Below are 19,260 nucleotides of genomic sequence, written 5' to 3'. Positions count from 1 at the left end.
AGCAATTTCTGGCAGGTAGTTTTGTCCTAGGCCAGTATTTTTCCCTAAGGAAGGTCAATCTTTACTATAACTAAGCCTGTCTACCATCTTTTGCATCTATGATAACATATCTTTGGAATGTCTAGGTAGAACTTACTGTTTCCCCAACACCTTGGGCACAAGCTGAGACCACAAATCCCCTCATTGTTATTGTTGTCATGTTAATTGTTGACTGTTAACTATCCTTTACTCACTTAGGTAGAAGTGTGTGTCTATTATTTCATCTTTTATTCAATCCCAGAGCCCCCTCCCCCTACTTTCTCCTGCCTCCCCTAATCTATCACCAGTGTATTTCATGTAACCCCTTCAGGCTCCTCCTTTGATTCTAATGTATAAAATAACGTGCTAAACTGCCATTCTTCAGAACATTTCTCAATCTGTTGAGTTATGGCTTCCCGGCAATTGTTGTCAGTTTCACCCAAATTAACTCACCAAAAATTCTGTATAGGTTTCGAATGTTTCTTACATTGACATTTTCAAAAGTTCTTAGCTAAATTTTTTCTATTTAAAATAAATTAGTTAAAAAATGTTAATGCCTTTCTTTGCTTTGAGCTTCAAAGCTTCGCCCCAACACCAAAATTTACGGAAAACTTCTCTTTCTTCAGCACCTCCGTTAAACATCACACTTCCCTCTGCCCGTCGGTACCTTGGCTGATGTCTGAGGATGACGGGGCAGCCCAGAGCCAAGGATAAACAAAGTGTCCACAGGGGTTCTATCAACGAATACTGTGGCCGGTCCAGATGAGGAAAGGTTTGGAAAGAGGGTACGGGAGGTTCCAACTGACCCAGCCCAGCGCTCCCCAGGGCTGCAATCATTGCAGAGAAGACTGGCAGGGATCCAGGACCGGGTCAAGATAAAGAAGGAAGCCGAGGGAACTGGGTGGAGACCGCCACCCACGGCGGCCAGGTCTGGCAGATGCTGACCCCATCCTGCGGGAGCCAGACCTGGGGGTTGAGCCTCTTGGGGCTGCAGCCGCCAGGCCGGCCCACCCCGCGCTCTCAGGTCCCCGGCCAAAAAGTAGTAAACAGGGTATTCCAGGCGGGTCAGAAGTCCCCGCGGGAGGGCCGACTCCCAGCCAGAATGACCCCCACCCGCCACGCCGGGACCACCCTGAGCGCGGGCCGAAGGAGAGTGCGGCTCGCGGGGAAAGAGCACGGACTGGGTGCGGGGAGCGCGGCGGGGCGGGCGGTGCACCGGCGTCGGGGGCGTGGCGGGAGAGGGCGGGCCAGGGCCTTCCCCAGGCCCCGCCCCCACCGGGGGCGGTGGGACCGATGATGGACAAGCCTCCGGGCCGGTCGCCGCGCGCCGGGCAGTCCAGAGGGCTCGGCCGGGCGGGACGCGCCGGGTGCTTCGGGGGGACCGGGACCGGGCAGGGAAGCCTCTGGCTGGGGCGGGGCCTCGGGAGAGTAGCAGCGCTCCCAGCCAATGAGCGGCGGCAGCCGTCCCGTTAGCGCCGGATCCCAGCGGGGCGGGCGGGGCGGACGGCGCCGAGGGGATCCCGGCGCGGCCGAGGGCCCCAGACTCCGCTCCGCGAGGCGACATGGACCGGATGACCAGCTCCATGAAGCAGGTGCCCAATCCCCTGCCCAAAGTGCTGAGCCGGCGCGGCGTCGGCGCGGGGATGGAGGCGGCGGAGCGCGAGAGCTTCGAGCGGACTCAGGTGAGGACCTGGGGACACCGGGGGCACGCGAGGCTGGGGCATCCGGCGAGACGCGGTGTGCCGGAGGGGTTTTGAAGAGAGTAGGTGTCTTGCAGGCCGAGGGTGGGACGGGGCCAGGGGACCGCTAGAGGGGGCATCTCGTGCGCAGGTCTGGGCGACCTGGGAAGGTCGGGGACCGGGGCATCCCAGCTGGCCTGGGAGAAAGGCAGGGCGGTTCCGAGGAGCTAGCGGGATCCGGGCGGCGCGGTTGACGGGAGCGGGTCCCGGCGGGATAACAGGGGCGGTGTCCGGGGGAAGAACCGAAAAGTGACGGAATGGAAGTACCCTTAGGCAGGGGGAGTGCGTTGGAGAGCACTTTGGGGCGTGAGTGTGGCGGCGAAGAGTGGGTCGCTGGGCTGGGGATGTGAAGGGTCGCGGATGTGAAGGGGTCGGAGTCCTTTCCTCCCCGGTCGATCGCTTCTCAGTTGCATCGACACTCCCCCCTCGCCTATTACCCCCTTCCTGGTGCCTCCTGGTTTGCTCACACCACCCCCAGCTGTCGGCCCTCGGAGGCTGGGCCAGAGGGGTTTGAGCAGTGAGAAGGAATGTAGGAAATGCGAAGTGTGGCCCAGCTTGGAAAATAACTGGGGGCTGGAGGAGAGGGCGTCCAGGGGCAGCAATGGATGTGCTTGGCTCGACAGTCCAATGCCGGATAGGACTAGCCTACCCAGTGGTGCCCTGATTTGGGGTCCTGATTTCATCCCCCAAGATGTGCCTGACAGCTAATAGGCAGACTGCCCTATTTGTCCAGCCTGACCAGGGCTGGGGGCCAAAATTCCTCTGTGTCATCAACAAAAAACCGCAGTCCATTTTTACCTAGCGTTTTAATGCCTGGTGTATTGATTTAACTGAACTACGCTGACATGTTCATAATGTTCAACTCGTTTGTGTGCAATATCCATTTCAAAGGGTGCAATACTTTTAATCCCAGTGCCAAAATTGTTCAGGCAGATTGGTTCTTCACTCCTCCTCTCCGAGTGGAACCTTTGAAGATCCAGCTGGGCCTCCATTGCCAGAGGACAGGTTTCCCTGCTCGGTTCTGTTCCCCCCACCCCAAACTTTTAGATAGGGAAGATTGTGAGGGTCTGCCTAAGTGTTCTATATATGGAATCTTGCAAAGAATAAAGCTTTACACCCCAGGGACTTCATCTTCTTCCTTTCCAGCCACCTCTGGCCCCTTGCAGGTATGTCTGGATGATGTAAAGTAGGGCGTGTCCCCTTCTTGGGACTTCCTACCCTAGGGGTGATGGGAGAGGTGGCCTTTCACTTTTGCCTCTCAGGGTCCACTGGGTTCAAGGCTTGTTCTCTGGCTTTGTCAACTGGACTGCTGAAAAGAAGGCAGTTTCCGTGCCCGTCTATCTGCCTCTACTAGTTGCCTGGTCACATGAGGCATTTTGCCCCAGGAGACAGTGTGAATGTTCTTTTCCTTTTTTTAGACGGAAAAGGAAAATAAATAGGTGTTATTTTATGATACTCCATTCCTTCTAGAGTCTCAAGTAAGTAAAAACTGGAGCAATAAAGAAAACTTTGACCCATTAGAGTGATAGAAATTAGGTTTGTGAAAGTTTCCACCTACGACTGGCATGTTCCGTCACTATCCAGGGACAGCCCAATGGGGAGAGTCTAGATTATTCTGTGGAACACTTGTAATTGGCTAAATTTGACCTACAGTTGGGGGTAGTGGGGAGTGAGGAGGTAGTCTGGCTCAGGAAAAGGGTGTTTTTCTATTGGGGGGTAGGAGAGTGAAAGAAAGAAAGCAATCCTAAAACTTCACATTAGTTAATCTGCAAAAATTTATTTTGTTTAATGACTACCTATCAAATATATTATGATACATAAAAATAAGTTAGAAGAATTTTTTAAATGAGTTAAGAGACCTTGAGAATCAGCCAAGGTATAGTGATAATTGTAACTAATTAGTGTTTGGCACTGTTCCAAGTACTTTATTGTATTGTCTTTAAGCTTTACAAGCACCTATTAGGTAGGGTATCAGCCACATTCTCCTGGAGGAAATGGAGGCCCAGAGAGGTTAAGTAACCTGCCCAAGGTCACACAGTTGAAAGTTGCCTTTGACTACTGGGCGGAGCAATGGCACTGGAGCTAGAAGAGGTTTGCATTTTATGGCTGGGCCTGTGGATAGGCTGTGTGGCTTGAGACAAATTGTCTGTCCTTTCTCTCTTCCAAGTACTAACCAGGCCCGACCCTGTTTAGCTTCCGAGATCAGACGAGATCGGGTGCGTTCAGGGTGGTATGGCCATAGACTGTCTGTCCTTTCTAAGGCCTCCGTTTCTTTATTGTAAAATAAAGAGAATACTTATGGGGATTAATTTAAAGAATATGTGTGAAGGCATTTGGTAAACTGTGGAGCACTATTTCAGTGGTTATTGCTATATACAGTCTAACTGGGGAGATAAGACATAAGAAAGCACAGTGTAAGCACACAGTTTGTGACTAACGCTTCAGTAGAGGGACAGAAATGTTACTAGGTAGTGCGGTAATTACCAAGAGTGTGTGCATAAAGTACAGGCTGTGGGGAGTGGGGGTTGGGGAGGGATGGCAGCCCTCACCCAGGACTGAACCCCTTTCAGCATGAGTTAGCACTTGCTGGGTGGAGGGGAGAGGATTCCAGGAATGGGAATGGCATCAGGAAACACCTGGAGGTGAGTGTGGATGGCACAGATTGGCAGGGGTGGAGACAGAAGCACAGTTGGCCACTCCTACCTGCTGCCTACTGTCACCTTTTCTCTGGAGCCATCAGTTACCTATGAGCTTCCTGAGACAGGACTGTGTCTTGTTTTCGCCTGTGTCCTCAGATGCCCGAGTCATGTGTCAGTGGTGAGCTGGTTATAGTCGAGCATAGAAAATGACCAGTTAAGCTCCAGGGGAGAAGCCCTGGCCTGGGTGGGTTAGTCAGCTGGGGACTACAGAGGACAGCTGAAGCTACTTGATGTGTTTCTCTCCAAGTTTTCCTCCTGGTTCAGCCTTGCCTCCTGCATTCTCAGTCAGGAACCTGCCCTGTGACCGTCAGAGGGTTCTGATTTCTCTGCCTTCCTTCTGGTCAGGCCAGTGTCCTGGTGGAGCCCTCAGACCATCCTTGTTTCCTCACTTCTGCCAGTCTCTTCCAGGAAGCCTTCCCTCCTTGGTTCTCCCGGCATCACCCTCACACTGCACACTGTCGCTGTTCCTGCCAGAGTGGGGACCCCAGACCCACCTGCCACAGCCCCATCTCCAACTAGACCCCCGGTGTGTCCTCCATCCAGTCCATCACAAGCAACCTTCAGGCTCTAGAGAAGTGAAAAGTTGGTCTTGCTCTCGAAATAGCTGCTGTAATAGTAACCCCTTTCCCGGAGCACTTTGTAAAGCCTGTTTTAGCCATCATTGGGCTACATCGTGGTTAGGTAACATCTCCCTCACTTTATGGATGAGAGCTTGGTAGGTTACCTCGGGCTAGTGGTTGGTCAATAACAGGGTTGGAATTCAGATCCATGATTCCAGGTTCCAGGTCTCAGGCTCCCTCCACCACACTGTCCTCACATCACCAATTCAAGAGGGTGATTTGAAGTGATCTAGATGGGCTGCAACTCACAAACAAAATGCTCTGTTTGTATTTACTTAGCCAGAAAGTAGTTTTCTCTATGGTTTGTCTGTTTTTTTCAACATTCATTTACTGAGCGCATACCGTGGAAGGAGCATGGAGATGAGTATGATAAAGGAGACCAGCCCCGAGGAGCTCAGGAGTCAGGGGGTGGGGTGTGGATCAGCCCCGAGGGTCTCGTCTATGTTGAGGACAGAGGACCTGCAGCACCAGCCTCACCCGAGTCCTGCCCAGAGCGGGACCTGCCGAACCTGCGCCTGCATTTCAGCCGGCCCTAGTGGTCCTGTGCGCACTGAAATTGCAGCAGCTCTACTCTGTGGCAGGTGAATGATGGGATCTGGAAACACAGGAACCTTTAGAAAGTAACAGTCTCTTCCGGTGGAGCCCAGCACAGAGTACAGAATCCCAGTGAATCACGTGTTTGGAAGGGCCAGGAGATTTGGGTTCCACAGAAGAAGAGACAGAAACAGATATTTATTAAGGGGCTGCTGGGTGCTAGAAACATGTTAGGTGATGTTTACCCATTTAATAGCTGGGACTGAGAGATAACAAGTGGCTTGGCCAGGATCACACAGTGAGTAAAAAGAAGCCAGGGCTTTAAAATCGGACAGCCAAGCCTTCTTCTCCACGTTAAGGCAGGGTGTTTCTGCCGCCTCATTCACGCTCTTCAGCAGACGCTCAGCCTTCGATTCATCAGCTGACAGGTTCAAGGGTTGGCTAAGAGGGATCAGTGGTTCTCAGCCCTGCTGTATGGGGATGGCTTCTTACATAAAAGCTACCCGATCTCCTCCTTGCTCCCTTAGTTGGTATTGAACATGTAGAAAGGATGCCAACAACTTTCTCTGGGTCCATGGTTTCCTCCCACTCATACTCATCATAATAGCCAACATTTAGCCCATTTACTACGTGCAGTTGATAAAGGCCTTACATCAGGGGTGTCAAACCCATTTTCACTGGGGGCCACATCAGCCTCGGGGTTGCCTTCCAAGGATCAAATGTAATTTCAACTCCTTAACTGTTAAGGAGTAGTTAATTTATACAGTCCTAAAATTATTTCAGCCCTTTGAAGGCAACCACGAGACTAATGTGGCTCCCCGTGAACATGGGTTTGACGGCCCTGCCTGACATGAACCACTCCTTTTAATTCTTTCAACAAATTTATTAATTATAATCCCTATTTTATAGATGAGGAAATTGAGGCTGAAGAGGGGTTAATAACGAGCTCAAGGTCCTTCAAGTGACAGAACTGAGGCTCAGACCCAGGAAAACCATCCCCAGAGCCCAGCCTTACACAATTCCCATCCCTGTGTGTCGTTGCCTGACCCCTTCCGGCTGTCTCCCTCCTTCCTCCCACTAACTGTTGGGGTCCCCAAGGCACTGCCCTCACCCCACTTCTCTTTTGCCTCCTATCCACTTCCGCTGCCCTGAGCCCCGATGGTTTCTGGTCTCACCTCCATGACGCCGATTCCCCACATCTCCCTCCTGACTTTCTAGCCCAACTGACTGACCACTTCCTGTTGGACATCTTCCCCTGGATAAACCACACACGGTCCAAACTCCACTCTTCAGCCTCTTCAGTCTCTGAACGCCTGTGTCTGGTCCCCTTCATCTTGGCATCAGTTCTGAGTCCTCCCTCCTCTCGCCCTCAGTCCCATTCTGTTCCATGACACTTCCCTTGTTCCTTTGCTTCTCACTGTTCCTGCCTTCAGTACTCGTTGTCTGCGTTGTTGTAATCCCATCCGCCCTGCCCCCCAAATAGCCTGGTGCCAGATGGCTTGTCTCTAATGCCCAACACTGCTTTCATAACTCCCTCTTTTCAAGAATCTTTGCTGGCTCCCCAGAGACCCTGTATGATGTGGCACAGCAGGCTCCCCAGCCCCTATCCTTTCCAGGCCCTGACTCACACCGCCTCCTTCCACTAGACCACCCCTGAAGTCTGGTTTCTGCTAGATCGTGTATTCAAGTGAGCAGGGTCCCTACCTACTGCGCGTCTCTCCATTCACCCAAGCAAGCCCACATCGTGGCTTCCCTTCTAGACTGTAAGCTCCTGGGGCAGTGTCTGGGCCTCTGAGCCTTGCATAAGGTAGACAGTGCGGCCTGTTTGCCAAACATGTGAGCATGAAACAGTCGGAGGATCTACAGGGAGCCTGGGTACTAACTAAGGCAGGCCCCTCTTGCAGAGTACTTTTCCTTTGCACGTTTTGGAGATTCTCCCTCTTTCTTCTTTGCTTGCTCCACTGGTTAATTCTTACTAAGTTTCTGTCCCGTGTGCCATGCCTGTGCATCCAGGGTGCCAGAGAAGTCCCTGCCCAGCTCCTGAGAGCTAGGCTGGAGAACCCACTTAGGAGAACAGCTGCAGAGTCCAGAAACAAAATTTGGGCTGAAGGTCAATTATTTGAATTTCTGTAAAGTTTGGAATACTTTATAAGCATTCCAAAAACATGATCTTAGCCTTCCCAGGGCTTCTTTCTTCTTCAGGTGGGAACTTTCTGAGCTAGAAGATATTACCAGGAAGGGAGACTGACTGGTGTAGTGTCTCGGGCACCTGGGTGTGGTTAATGGCAGTGGCCGTGTGCAGGGGCTGGAGTTTGCAGCAGGGTGTAAGGGATATTAGGACGAGTGCAGAGGAACATGAGAGCCCTCCCCTGGAGAATACCTGGCTCTGCTACTGAATGTCTTGTTTTAAAATGAGGAGGCTGGAAAAGATTTCTGAAGGTCCTTCCAGCTCTCAAATATTTTAGCTTATTTGAGAACCTCCTGTCAACAGGCTTTCACTCTGCAGAGTAAGGATGTGCATTTCTTCTGAGCTTCCTCTGCTGACTTGAAAAGAATGGCCCCTGTGAATGGAATGGGGCCCAGGTACTGGTGACGAGGGGTCAGGAGAAGATGCTGTTGCACCTCAGGAAGGGTAGGGAGTGGCTGTGTGGCTCAGGAGAGCAGATCCCTAGTGCCACCTGGGCCCTGAAAGGGTTCTTTGCCTGTGAGGCACTGACGAGGGCCCATTTATGCTCCCCATCCACTGGCACACTTATCCCATGACCTTGTGGAGGAGACCTGGGTGGGGTGTGGGGCGCAGCCTGGTGCAGCGGGCTGGGGGCCAGTGCTTTGCCTGCATGCAGAGGGTTGATGGCCTGGAGAGATGCCCACCTACGAAAGGGAACTTGTCAGCCCCACCTCTTGGCAGAGTAGGAGCTGCTTCCTGTTTTCCTGCCCAGGCAAGCAGGGAGGAGCCCTTTCCCAGCTGTGGGCTGTACGGTACAGTGAGAGGGATGGGCAACGAAGGTGTCCTCTGGCTCAGACATGGGAAGAGAACTGGGATCTGAAAGGTCGCTGCTGTTGCTTCTGCTGTTGGTGCTGAGGCAGCTCAGAAAGCTGGTCTGGATAGTCCAGGAAGCTGGTGTGGCCGATGGCTTCTGATTTAACAACCACTAACACTGCAGTTATAAAGCACATTAACACATAACCTTTTTTTTTAGGCACAGAACAACTGTGCAGTAGGTGATTGGGGTCAGTTCACGTGTGGACACTGAGGCTCAGAGAGCTGAAGTGACTTGCCTTAACAGCACTCAGGAAGTGGCTGAGCTGAGGCTTGAACCTGGTGACTCGGATCTCAGACTGTACACTTTTCCTTTCCATATGTGTCTCCCTTCAAAGCTGAAGCATGGTCCGGGGCTTTGGGCTGAAGGTCAATTATTTGAATAACTTAGAAAAGGTAGAGATTGTTTTTCCCGCTAGCTCTTTCCCAGTTGACTATTGGGACATTTGAAATTCCTCCCAGAAGGGTATTTTTGCAACATACATAACCATCAAAGGGCCCGTATCAAGAATGTGTAAAAAACCTATAAGAGAAAAAAAAGAAAAAGAAAAAGGGCCACCTAATAAGAAAATGGGCCAGAGGAACGTCACAAAAGAGGATTAATGAATGGCTAATAAACATAGGAAAAGGTGTGCAACTTCATGAGTAATCGGGGAAATGCAAATTAATTACTATGAGATCAAGACGGCTGAAATAAAAGTGAACGATGCCTGACGATGCCAAACGTTGACCAGGACGTGAAGCGCGCACACACTCACGCACTGTGATGTGGCCATACACTGGTACAGCCGGCGTATAGTGCCATCCGTTTTCCAGGCTGTTTCCGAAAACTGCTTTGGGAAACAGTCCGGTATTATCCTAAAGTTGAAGACATACACACTCAATAACCCAGCAATTCCACTGCTAGCTATATACTGAATAGAAATGCATACATACGCACCAAGAATATTCATAATCATGTCTTGTAATAGCCCTGAACTAGAAACAGTCTAAAAGTCCATTGAGAATAGATAAATTGTGACATAATCTCTCATTAGGATACTTACCAAAATGAAAATGAATAAAGTATAGCTACACTCAGCAACATGCATGAATCTTACAAAAAAGGCAGACCAAAAGGACACCATCTGTATGCTTCCATTGATATCAGGTTTGAAAAACAGGCAGAGCTCCCTTGTGGATGCCCCCGGGAGGGCACTCTCCCCTGGCTCTGTCTGGGTGACAGAAGGCAGCACAGGGCTCTGGCCCTTGACGAACAGCCCATTTCCACAACACGGGAGAGAAAGCGGGACCTTGCGTCCCCACCTGCACGTTCCTGCACCTGCTCAGAGTCCTGTGGACAGTGACGGAGGAGACAAACCATGTAGGAAACATCAAGAAAAAAAAACCCTAAAAATTAAGAGTATTTTCAAAAATAGGCAAAGCTAAACCAGCGCTAAGGGGTGCTACTTAGATGGGAAAACCGTAAAGAATAGAGGGAATGACCACCATGCAACTCCAGGTGCAGGCTGACTCTGGGCGCGGGGAGGCTAGTGACTGGGAGCATGCGCAGAGGGAGCTTGGAGGTGCCACCAGCCTGTTATTGGCCCCGGGCAGCTATGAAAATTTATCAATAAATTTTCTGTACATTTTTGTTTCGTGTAGGTATTTCACAGTATGAAAGGTTAAACAACAACAACCACCTCTTCCTAGTGAATGGAAGACAGTGTCTTGAGGAGGCTAAGGACCTGCCGCGTATACATTTGAGGTCTCTTTCGAATGCAGCCTTCCCTGTAAAAGCATTTCCGATGTTGGCCTAGAACTGGAAAGCCTCTGATTTATGAATCGTGCATACACAAGCAACTTCCGAGCACTGCTGTAACATGCAGCCGGGGAGTGGAGACCTGTCATTAACCCACACTTACCGTGCTGCCCTCACTTCCATTCATTTGTTCCTGCCTTAGCGGCAGATGGGCTCTAAGTTCCTCACTCAGCTTTTAGCCAGCTTCCCCCGCATCTAGCAGAGGGCTTTACATTAGCTAAGGCTCAGAGTGTCTATGAAATACCAAATGGATTAGGTGGTAAAAAGTTCTCAGAGGGGAAAATGGGAGAAGGCTCATTTTTGAGTCTGTGTGTCTCCAGGCTCAAAAGAAATGCATTTGAATAAAACTAAAGACCTGATGGTGGACTTTTGGAACACAACCTGAAGTTTAGTTCATGTTGCAAAGATTTAGATCAAGTCATGCATAAGGAAGCTATGATGAGCCGCTATGAGCGTCTGGGAGCTTGGGGAATGTCACCAGGGAACGTGGCAAAAACATCAACCTTCTAACGATGGTTCTTCGATGTCTTTGGCTGTGTGGTGTAGGGAGCCAGCCCACAGTGTGGTTGCTCTGTGTTGTGTCTTACTCCTCTGCCTTATACTCCCTCTCCCATTTCGGCTGGAAGCAGTTGCCTTCTTTGTTTGGTCTTCCTTGGGTGTATCTTGACTGATGCCATATTCTTCCCTTCCATTTTCCATAATACTTCAGAAAGCACAGGTACGATCTGTGTGGTTTCTTCTCTGAGCAACATCCAGGGTAACTTGCCCTAGAGTAACAGGGCTCAGCCCAGGGCCTCACGTCTCTGGGCTTGGCACTTGGTAGGCATTCACGAAATCTGTGTCGAGTGCCTTATCCTCTAACCTTGGGTTCCTGGCACAGTGTCTACCCTTGAGCGACTCCTGTTAAGGGTATGGGGAATGAAGGATAAAGTATTTTGAATTAAGAACTGAATGAGCATCACCCAATTTTGGTCCCAGCTGGGAACCGTGGACCCTGATGACCTGACTGTGAATTTGGGTTTTCACGGGCACCTTGGGAGCCACCAAGAGGAATGCTAAAGAGACCAGTTCTCTGATGTAACGTGGGTGGTTCTCTGCGGACTTCCTCTTGAATGTCAACTCCCTGACTCATGCTGAGAAGTGACTTGAAATCTTCTGTTTCCTTTGAGACCCGTAAAGTAAGCTGGGACTCCTCCCTATACAGTCTAGGCCCATTCTTGCTGATAGGAAAAACCCAACATACTTAAACCTGAACTCCGTCTCTTGCCACAAACTTGATTATTCTCCTTTGTTCTCAGTTTTTGAGAATTTCACTTTATAAACCATTCCTAGCCATTCCAGCTTAAATTCTCTCAGTCATCCTTGATACCTATCTAGTCTGCACCCCTGCAGCTCGTCACAGATTCCTGGTGTTGATATCTCCCTGATTGCTCTGCGTCTCACTCCCACTTCACCCACCACGGCCTGTGCCTTCTTTCAGCCCTCCGTCTCTAGCCTGAACTATTTATTAGACAGCCCAGCTGGCCTTCCTTCCCTCCAGTCTCTACCCTCTTGCAATCTACCCTCTCCTTGGCCATCTGAATTCTGTTTTAAAAGGCATAACTGCTTGTATGATTTCATGTTTTAAAAACCTCTATTTGTTATGCATTACTCCGAGCTGAAACGCAAGCCTGTTGGCATGACACAGAGCCAGCTTTAACGTCCTGCTGCTCTCCTCCTCTGCAGCCCAGCCTCACCGGGCCCTTGGCATTCTCCCAACACAGGCCCGTTGCACTCCTTTGTGTTTTTCCAGGCAGCACCATTCTTTTCTGCCTGGAATGCCTCTTCCACTTTATTCACCTGCCAAACTCTTCTTTGTTGTTTATTATTATTATTATCATTATTATTATTATTATTATTATCATTTTAGATTTTATTTTATTTCTAGAGAGAGAGGAAGGGAGGGAGAAAGAGAGCGAGAGAAACATTGATCAGCTGCCTCCCACACGCACCCCAACCGGGGACCGCCCTGCGACTCTAGCATGTGCCCTGACGGGGAATCAAACCGGCGACCTTTTACTTTTCGGGATGATGCCCAAGCAGCTGAGCCACACCAGCCCTTTAAAGCAGAGATCCCTGCTCTGGCTGCAGGCAGAAGAGAGATGTGGCAGAGAGAATGCAGGTGTGAGGAGGAGTCAACGTGCCTTTGCTGGCTCCGAGGTGCAGGGCCCCGTGTGCAAGGACTAGAGGTAGACCACTAGGAGCTCACGGGTGGCCCCTGGCAGACAGCCAGCAAAGGGTGCAGGACCTCAGGTTCCTGGCCACAAGGAATTAGATTATACCAACAAGTGGAATGACCCCGGAAGGGAATTTCCCCCACACTTCCGGCAGGGAATGCAGCCCTGCTGACACCTTGATTTCAGCCAGCGAGATGGAGTTGCCCTTCTGACGTACCAAACTGTTAGATGATACGTGGGCGTTGTTTCAAGGTGTTAAATTTGTGGTAATTTGTTACAGCAGCAGTTACACCTACTCTGGGATGATAGCAGGTAACTTACGCCCTGGGGCAAGTGGCCTAGCAGAGCCCTGCCTTGCCACACAGATGGGCCACCCTCCCTCACCCAGAGGGACACTCGCTACTTCATCTGTGCTCATTGTGGTCATGGACAAAACGTTGCATTTCCACACTTGGCACTTTTTCATAGAAGTTTTATCCTGGAAAAATAATTCAGCAGCCTATTCAAAACATTCTTTCCTGCCGGGCTGTGGAGTTCTTTTGTGTAGTTCCAAGTGTAAGGATCACAGATATAATCACTTAACCTTAAAAATTTTTTTGTGGTGGAGTCCTGTGCTACTCAAAATGGCGGGTGGGGAATCCCCGTGTTCCTATAGGATCAGGATGGTCTCTGCCAGAGACAGAGCCAACTCCATGTCAGGAAGCAGAGGAGACAACACATGATGGGCTTTCCCCCATGGGCCTGCCGTGTCCCTACGCTTACCAAGGTCCTGGAGGTCTGGGATGTCCCCGTGGTCCTCTGCCAGGAGCTCCTGGAGCACTGGGTTAAGAATCAGAAGCCTTGTTTCTGACAGTGGTTATTTTCTTCTGCCATGGCCTGTACCCACTGTAGGTCTTTAGTCGGCATCTGTGAAGTGAGGGGTCAGGCGAGGCTGCCCCAAAGGCCTGGAGGATTGGTGGTTCCGGATCAGTGCAGTCACTGGGGTAGCAGCTCTGTTGGGGCTGGGTGCCTCTTGACAACACCTGGCCCTTGTTTCAGCTCTGCTGTCCCGATTCCCGGCTTTCTCACCCCAAAGAGACCTTTCCTTCTGGCCACAGTTAGTTGTTATGGGGGACTTCTGTGTTGGTGGACACAGATGGACCTGTGTCCCTTTAAAGAACTGGCCTCTCAAAGTCACTTGCTCAGAAAACTCACAGTGCAGTTGGTCACCTCTGCCCAGGCACCGGCTGCTGCCTTCTGCTCAGGACTGTGCAGTGCTCAGGACAGGCTGCACACTGAGCACCTTTGTGACAGTCTTCTTATCCTGTGTTAGCCTCCCAGAGTTAGCCAGTTAGGCCTCAGTTGTAGCATGTAAAAAATACAATTTTCAGAAAAATTCTTTGATGCTGAATCAGAAGGCATGTAGAATGTCTAAAATGATGCCGTTGCAGCAAACCTGAGGTCCAACCTACTAAATCTGTTTGACTTAGAGAACACGGGTTTTGCACATTCTCCTGGAATGGCTCCCTGCAGGCTTCTGCCACCAGCCCGCTTCATGCCTTGCCCTTAGCTCCCTGGTTCCTGGCATTATCTGAGGTGTGGTCTCTGATTCAGTCCACTTTCCCAGAGGAAAGGGAGGATTAGAAAAGAAGAATAACTTGCCCAGGGCCCACACTGCACGTCATCGCCTAGATCTGAGGCTGAGCCAGGCTTCTGTCTGGGCCCAGGTTGTGCTTCCAGACTGTAGAGGTGACGAGCATGGGCTGTGGAGCCGGACAATTTACCTGCAGTGGGTCCCAGGCTGACTGCTTGCCAGAGATGCTGGCGACCATCTATTACTCTGAATCAATGAAGTAGAGAGCTGTTAAAAGAGCATCTGTAGTAAACAAACAAACAAACACACTTAGCTCACAGGGTTGATAAAAGGATTCAGTGACATAATATGTGAAAAACACCCAATACATTGCCTTCTGTGTAGTAAGTCCTCAGAAATATCACTGTTATTATCTCACTAGTTCTTAGTAACATCAAAGTTTAGGGGCAAGTGGTGCTATATGTTATGGTACAAATTAGGTCTCCTGGTTTATCTGCTCCTGATGAGGCCTGTGTTTAGGGTTGTCTAGTTGAGGACATGCACTGGGTTTTCAGGTGCACTGTTGCTGAGGGTGGTGTGCAGAACCTCAGGAGGAATTACCGGGAGATCTCAAGATGTGTTTTCCTGGACCAAGACCCGGACACACTGGCCTGCCTTTGCACAGCGCCAAGGCTACCCTGCAGGCCCAGAGAAATCTTGATGTCTGGTTCTATGGCACCAAGGCTGGTTCGGGGATGGCAGCAGAGATGACGAGGGCATGCAGAGAGACTTGTCCAGTCTGGAAAGACAGCAGCTGAAGCAAGGGTGCAGGTGGGAGGGAGGGACGCCTGCCCCACGTCAGAATTCTGGGGTTGGGGCTGTGGCTCCGCCCATGACTAGTTGTATGATTTTATTTTCACTAAAGGTTTACCTGTACCTAGTTACAGGGGTCAGATTAATTACACAGGCTTGTCACCGAATCCAGCCAGTCTCCTGGCCCAGCAGTTTCCCCTTTCCCCACCATTTCCTGCTTCCCAGAAACATCCGTCTCATTTCTTTAAACTGCTTTCCTTATGGTCCTTACTAGGAACCTGCCAGTTACGGAAGATAAAGATCTAGGTTTTCTTCACACGTGTGTCCCTCTCACCCCATGGTAGGCACGTTTCCTCTCCTGTCCCCAGGACTTTCCCTCTGTATTCAGAGTCAACCTGATCATGACCCTGGAAATATGAGGGGCCGCTGAGCCCCTCGCTGTGCTTTGCTATCTTCTCCTTCCCTGCATACATTTTCACTAGTGCTGGAGTAATTCATTGTTTTTGTTTGCTTGGTTTCTGTGTCCTTAATATTTACCCACAACTCTCCCCACAGTGTGAAATTCACCGCAGAACACAGGCGTCCGCTAATTTCATCACCTTGGGGTCACGTGAGAAAGCCCAGGGGCAGGGGCTGTGTGACACGACAGGAACCGGGAAGATGACATAGACTGGTGGTGGTGGCGGTCGCTGTCTGGAGCTTTCTTCCCAAACCTCCAAACTGGAGGGTAATGACCGGTATCGGGCAGGTGAAAGGGGGCTCCCCTGTGCCCGGTGGGGAGTAAGGTGCATCCAGCCTGAGCGCGGAATAGGCCAAACATGCTGATAGGGCCACGGGAGTTACAAGATTCAGCTCCAGCACATTGTGAAGGAAATTCCAAACAATTAAGGGCGTCCTTCTGTCACAGAGCCTGACCTGGACCTCTCACAGACCCCTGTGTGGGCCTTGTTAGAGGCAGGGCTAGGGCTCACTGGACTGGGTTGATCTGACAGCATTAACGATATCTCACGGAAAGAGGAAACCCTTCCTCTGGTGCCTAGAAAGGCAGTACGTAACTGTCGTACTGATGCTGGCGATGGTGCGGTCATCTTCCTACCTTGCTCCGGGGACGGCTCAGAGCCCTGGAGTTTTGCATATTTATTTATTTTCATTTATTTTGAGTGGCAGTTAAATATGTTTACAACATGTTTTGTCACGGGAAATGGGAAATAAAAACCAGTGAATGGGAGAGAGCCTTAAATGTGTGGTGTTGAGTCCCAGCCATGGTACTTACTGCCTTAGGCCTCAGAATGAGGGGCAGGCCTGGGTCATGGCCAGCTGTGAGATCCTCTAAGCCTCGGTTTGCTCATTTGCAAATTATTTTACCTAATAGTACAGGCCTACAATCCCTAATCTGCTATCCTGAAATCCCAGAGCTCTGGAAACCTAAAGTTCTTTTCAGATTTGTGCCCTACGTTCGCTTGCCTGGGTCTATTGTAGTCTTTGTTCTACGTCCATCTTGGAGTGGCTGGTCATATAACATGGTGCAAAGCTATTACTCTGTTTGATTAGAAGGTGTTGCCCAGACCCCACACTTCTAAATCCCAAATACACTGGCTCCAGGAGTTTAGAGTAAGGGGTTGCATCCCTGCGGAATCTACTTGATTGTGTTTTTGGAAGGATTTGAATGAGGTACCTTATGTATACAAGATGCAGCACTCTGCCAGGCAAATAGTAGGTGCTCAATAAATATTAACTGTTATCCTTATTGTTCATTCATTGATTTTAGAATCATGCTTGTAGGACTAGGAATAGTTAGGTTAATTATACAAGTCCAACTTCCTATGTTTAGTTAAAGTCATATGAAGTATTTTAAACTAGAAAGAATTGAAGTGACAGTTTGGTGTGGAATAGAGAGAGCCAAAGGTGTAAGAGTTCAAATCCTATCTCTGCTACTTACCACTTCTGTGACCTTGGGCAAAAGCCTCGACTTCTTTGCCTTGGTTTTCCCATCTGTGTAATGGGGGGTAACAACCTCAACCTGCCTCCTGGGGTTGCCTTGAGGACCCAGAGAAACTCAAGAAGGCCATGTATGAAAACGATTAGCTCGGGCTGTGATACAATAAGCCGGGCACGTTACCTCTGTGGTTCTCTTGCCCAAATTGCATGCCTTCAATTTAATGACAACAAAACACACAAACCCAGATTGAGGGATGGTCAACAAAATAATTGACCAGTGCTCTTCAAAAATGTCAAGGCCGTGAAAGACCAGGAAAGGCAAGGAGCTGTCACAGACGGGGGTGGGGTGGGGATGAGGAGATGTGACAACCAGCACACGGTGGGGACCTGGACTGGATGCTGGAATGGAAAGAGAGTAACAGTGGAAAAACTGGAGAAATCCCGATTGATTCTGTGGTATAGTTAATAGTATTGTACAAGGTTAGGTTCTTAGTTTTGATGACTTCCCTATGGTTGTGTAAAATGTTAGTTAATATAAATGGAAGCTGGGCAGAGATGTACGGGAACTCTGTACTATTTTTGAAATTCTTCTGAAAGGCTAAAATTATCTCAGACTAGAATGCTGAGAAAAAAGAATGGCATGTGGCTTGGCAAACCTTAGTCAGGGCCAAGAACATGTGCATTCCCTTGCTCCCTTGGGTCATCCTGGGGTCACTGGAGACCCACACACACAGAGGGGTAGGACAGCAGCTCTGAGAGGGAGCGTGACCAGCTCAGGCTGCACCAGGGCGGGGAGAGCCTGGCGCACGGTCCACAGAGCAGCTGCTCCGTGTGGCCAGGTCTTGGAGGCAGAAGCAGCGCAGCCCAGCAGACACACTCTGGCAGCCTCCGCCTGTTGCAGGGGCTCCGAGTTCAGCACTTTGCAGCCAGGCGGTTGGAGCTCCTACTGCACTTGTGTTTGTTATCTTGTGTGGACCTTGGGAAAGTCACTCATCTGTACTGTGGGATAATGTACTGGCGTCTGGGCTCAATAAGTGGGTTGAATGAGAGGGTCCAGAGCAGTAGCCAGGGCTGACTGTCGCGGCCCCTGCCCCCCCACCCCAAGCCTTCCTGAATGGCCCCAGTGGAAGCATCCTCTACCTTCCAGGTTTCCCCTACAGCACTCACTCTGTGTCCCTCCAGGGGCCCTTTCTAGGGAACACCTCCCGGTCCCACGGTTTGTGTTTCTTGTTTGTCAGTGACCTAGAGCTGCTAAAGACCACAGGGCTTTGCCTGTAGGGAAATGTGCAAATGTCGTGAGTGAGTGGCTGAGTGAAGGAATGAATGAGTGATTAGGGTGTAGAGTGAGTGGGTGAGTGAATGAATGAGGAGTAAATGAATGAATGAATGAATGAGTGAACCATGCCTCTCTGAAGGAGGGCTACGTACCACATATGATTATTGGCTCAAATAGTTGCCCCCGTCAGTCTGTTCTCCAGGATGACGTTGAAAGTGCTCAGACCAGACATTACTTATTTATTATGATTCCCCGCCCCCCGCCCCCCAGTCTAGGGCGTTAGTCACCTACCCAGAAACAGCAGTTAACTCCTTTTCTTACAGTGTGTGAACATCACAAGCTTTCCTGTTGTTTGTCAGTGCTTCAGAGTTCTCTGGGCCTCTCTCCTGGTTGCTGAGAACGTTTTTGCCGCAGGAAATCAGGCTCATTTTAAGGGCCAAATAGTCACTAAATATAGCCTCCCGGCAGAGATATTTAAAGAGCCGTGTTGGTGATGTCGTGTCTGAGCAGAGAAGAAGAGAAAGAAAATACTTTTTTTTCTGGAAAGAAAAGTAAAGTTTCACTGGGTTTTCTGTGGGCTCGCAGGGAGCAGAGCCGTGGTGTCAGTGTCTTCATGACGGAATCATCACGGCTCCGGGCTTGGGTTTAAGTTTCTTTTGCCAGGGAGTCATTTCTTGATACTTCTTTTCCTGTCTCTATTAAAAAATGCCTCCCGCCCTGGAGAGTGACCTCGGATGAGCATGCTCTCCCTGAGAAGGCTAGAAGCGCTGTGCTCAGGAACATGCTAGCAAGCGCTGCTCCCCCTCCCCCACCCTTCCCCCACCCTCCCCCAGCCCCAGAGCATCAGTGGCTGTGTGGAGGAGCCCACGCACTCCGTTTTCTCCCGAGTACTGGTTGGCAGGCAGCCGGCGACACAGGTGGACAGGAGCAGGATGGGCCCCCCCGCATTTTCACCAGTGTAATGTGATGTTGGGTGCAGTGGCCAGGAAACAGTCTGCCCCAGAGAGAGGTCTA

The 19,260-nt window shown here is 50.3% G+C and overlaps 1 protein-coding gene and 1 non-coding gene across 5 annotated transcripts in view; both read left to right on the top strand.

Annotated features, from left to right (window-relative positions):
* The first annotated feature begins 1,484 nt into the window (after positions 1-1,484).
* The window catches only part of HIP1 (huntingtin interacting protein 1), a 138,914-nt gene continuing 121,138 nt past the window's right edge, over positions 1,485-19,260 (top strand). For 3 of the 4 annotated variants that reach the window (XM_037054785.1, XM_037054782.1, XM_037054784.1), the window contains exon 1: positions 1,485-1,700. In XM_037054785.1, coding sequence (XP_036910680.1) covers positions 1,581-1,700 — 120 coding nt within the window. In that variant the 5' untranslated portion in view covers positions 1,485-1,580. The remainder of the gene's footprint in view (positions 1,701-19,260) is intronic. The other variant, XM_037054786.1, reaches the window with a different exon arrangement.
* Positions 9,822-10,026, top strand: LOC118992894 (small nucleolar RNA SNORA73 family). The gene has a single exon (XR_005067730.1). It is a non-coding gene; the product is annotated as a small nucleolar RNA SNORA73 family (small nucleolar RNA).

Source organism: Sturnira hondurensis, unplaced genomic scaffold (genome assembly GCF_014824575.4).
Source record: "Sturnira hondurensis isolate 20B ecotype Veracruz unplaced genomic scaffold, ASM1482457v3 Scaffold0008380, whole genome shotgun sequence".
NCBI classification, from domain to species: Eukaryota; Metazoa; Chordata; class Mammalia; order Chiroptera; family Phyllostomidae; genus Sturnira; species Sturnira hondurensis.
The sequence above is the reverse complement of the archived record's forward strand: the minus strand, read 5'-3'. Positions and strand labels throughout refer to the sequence as shown.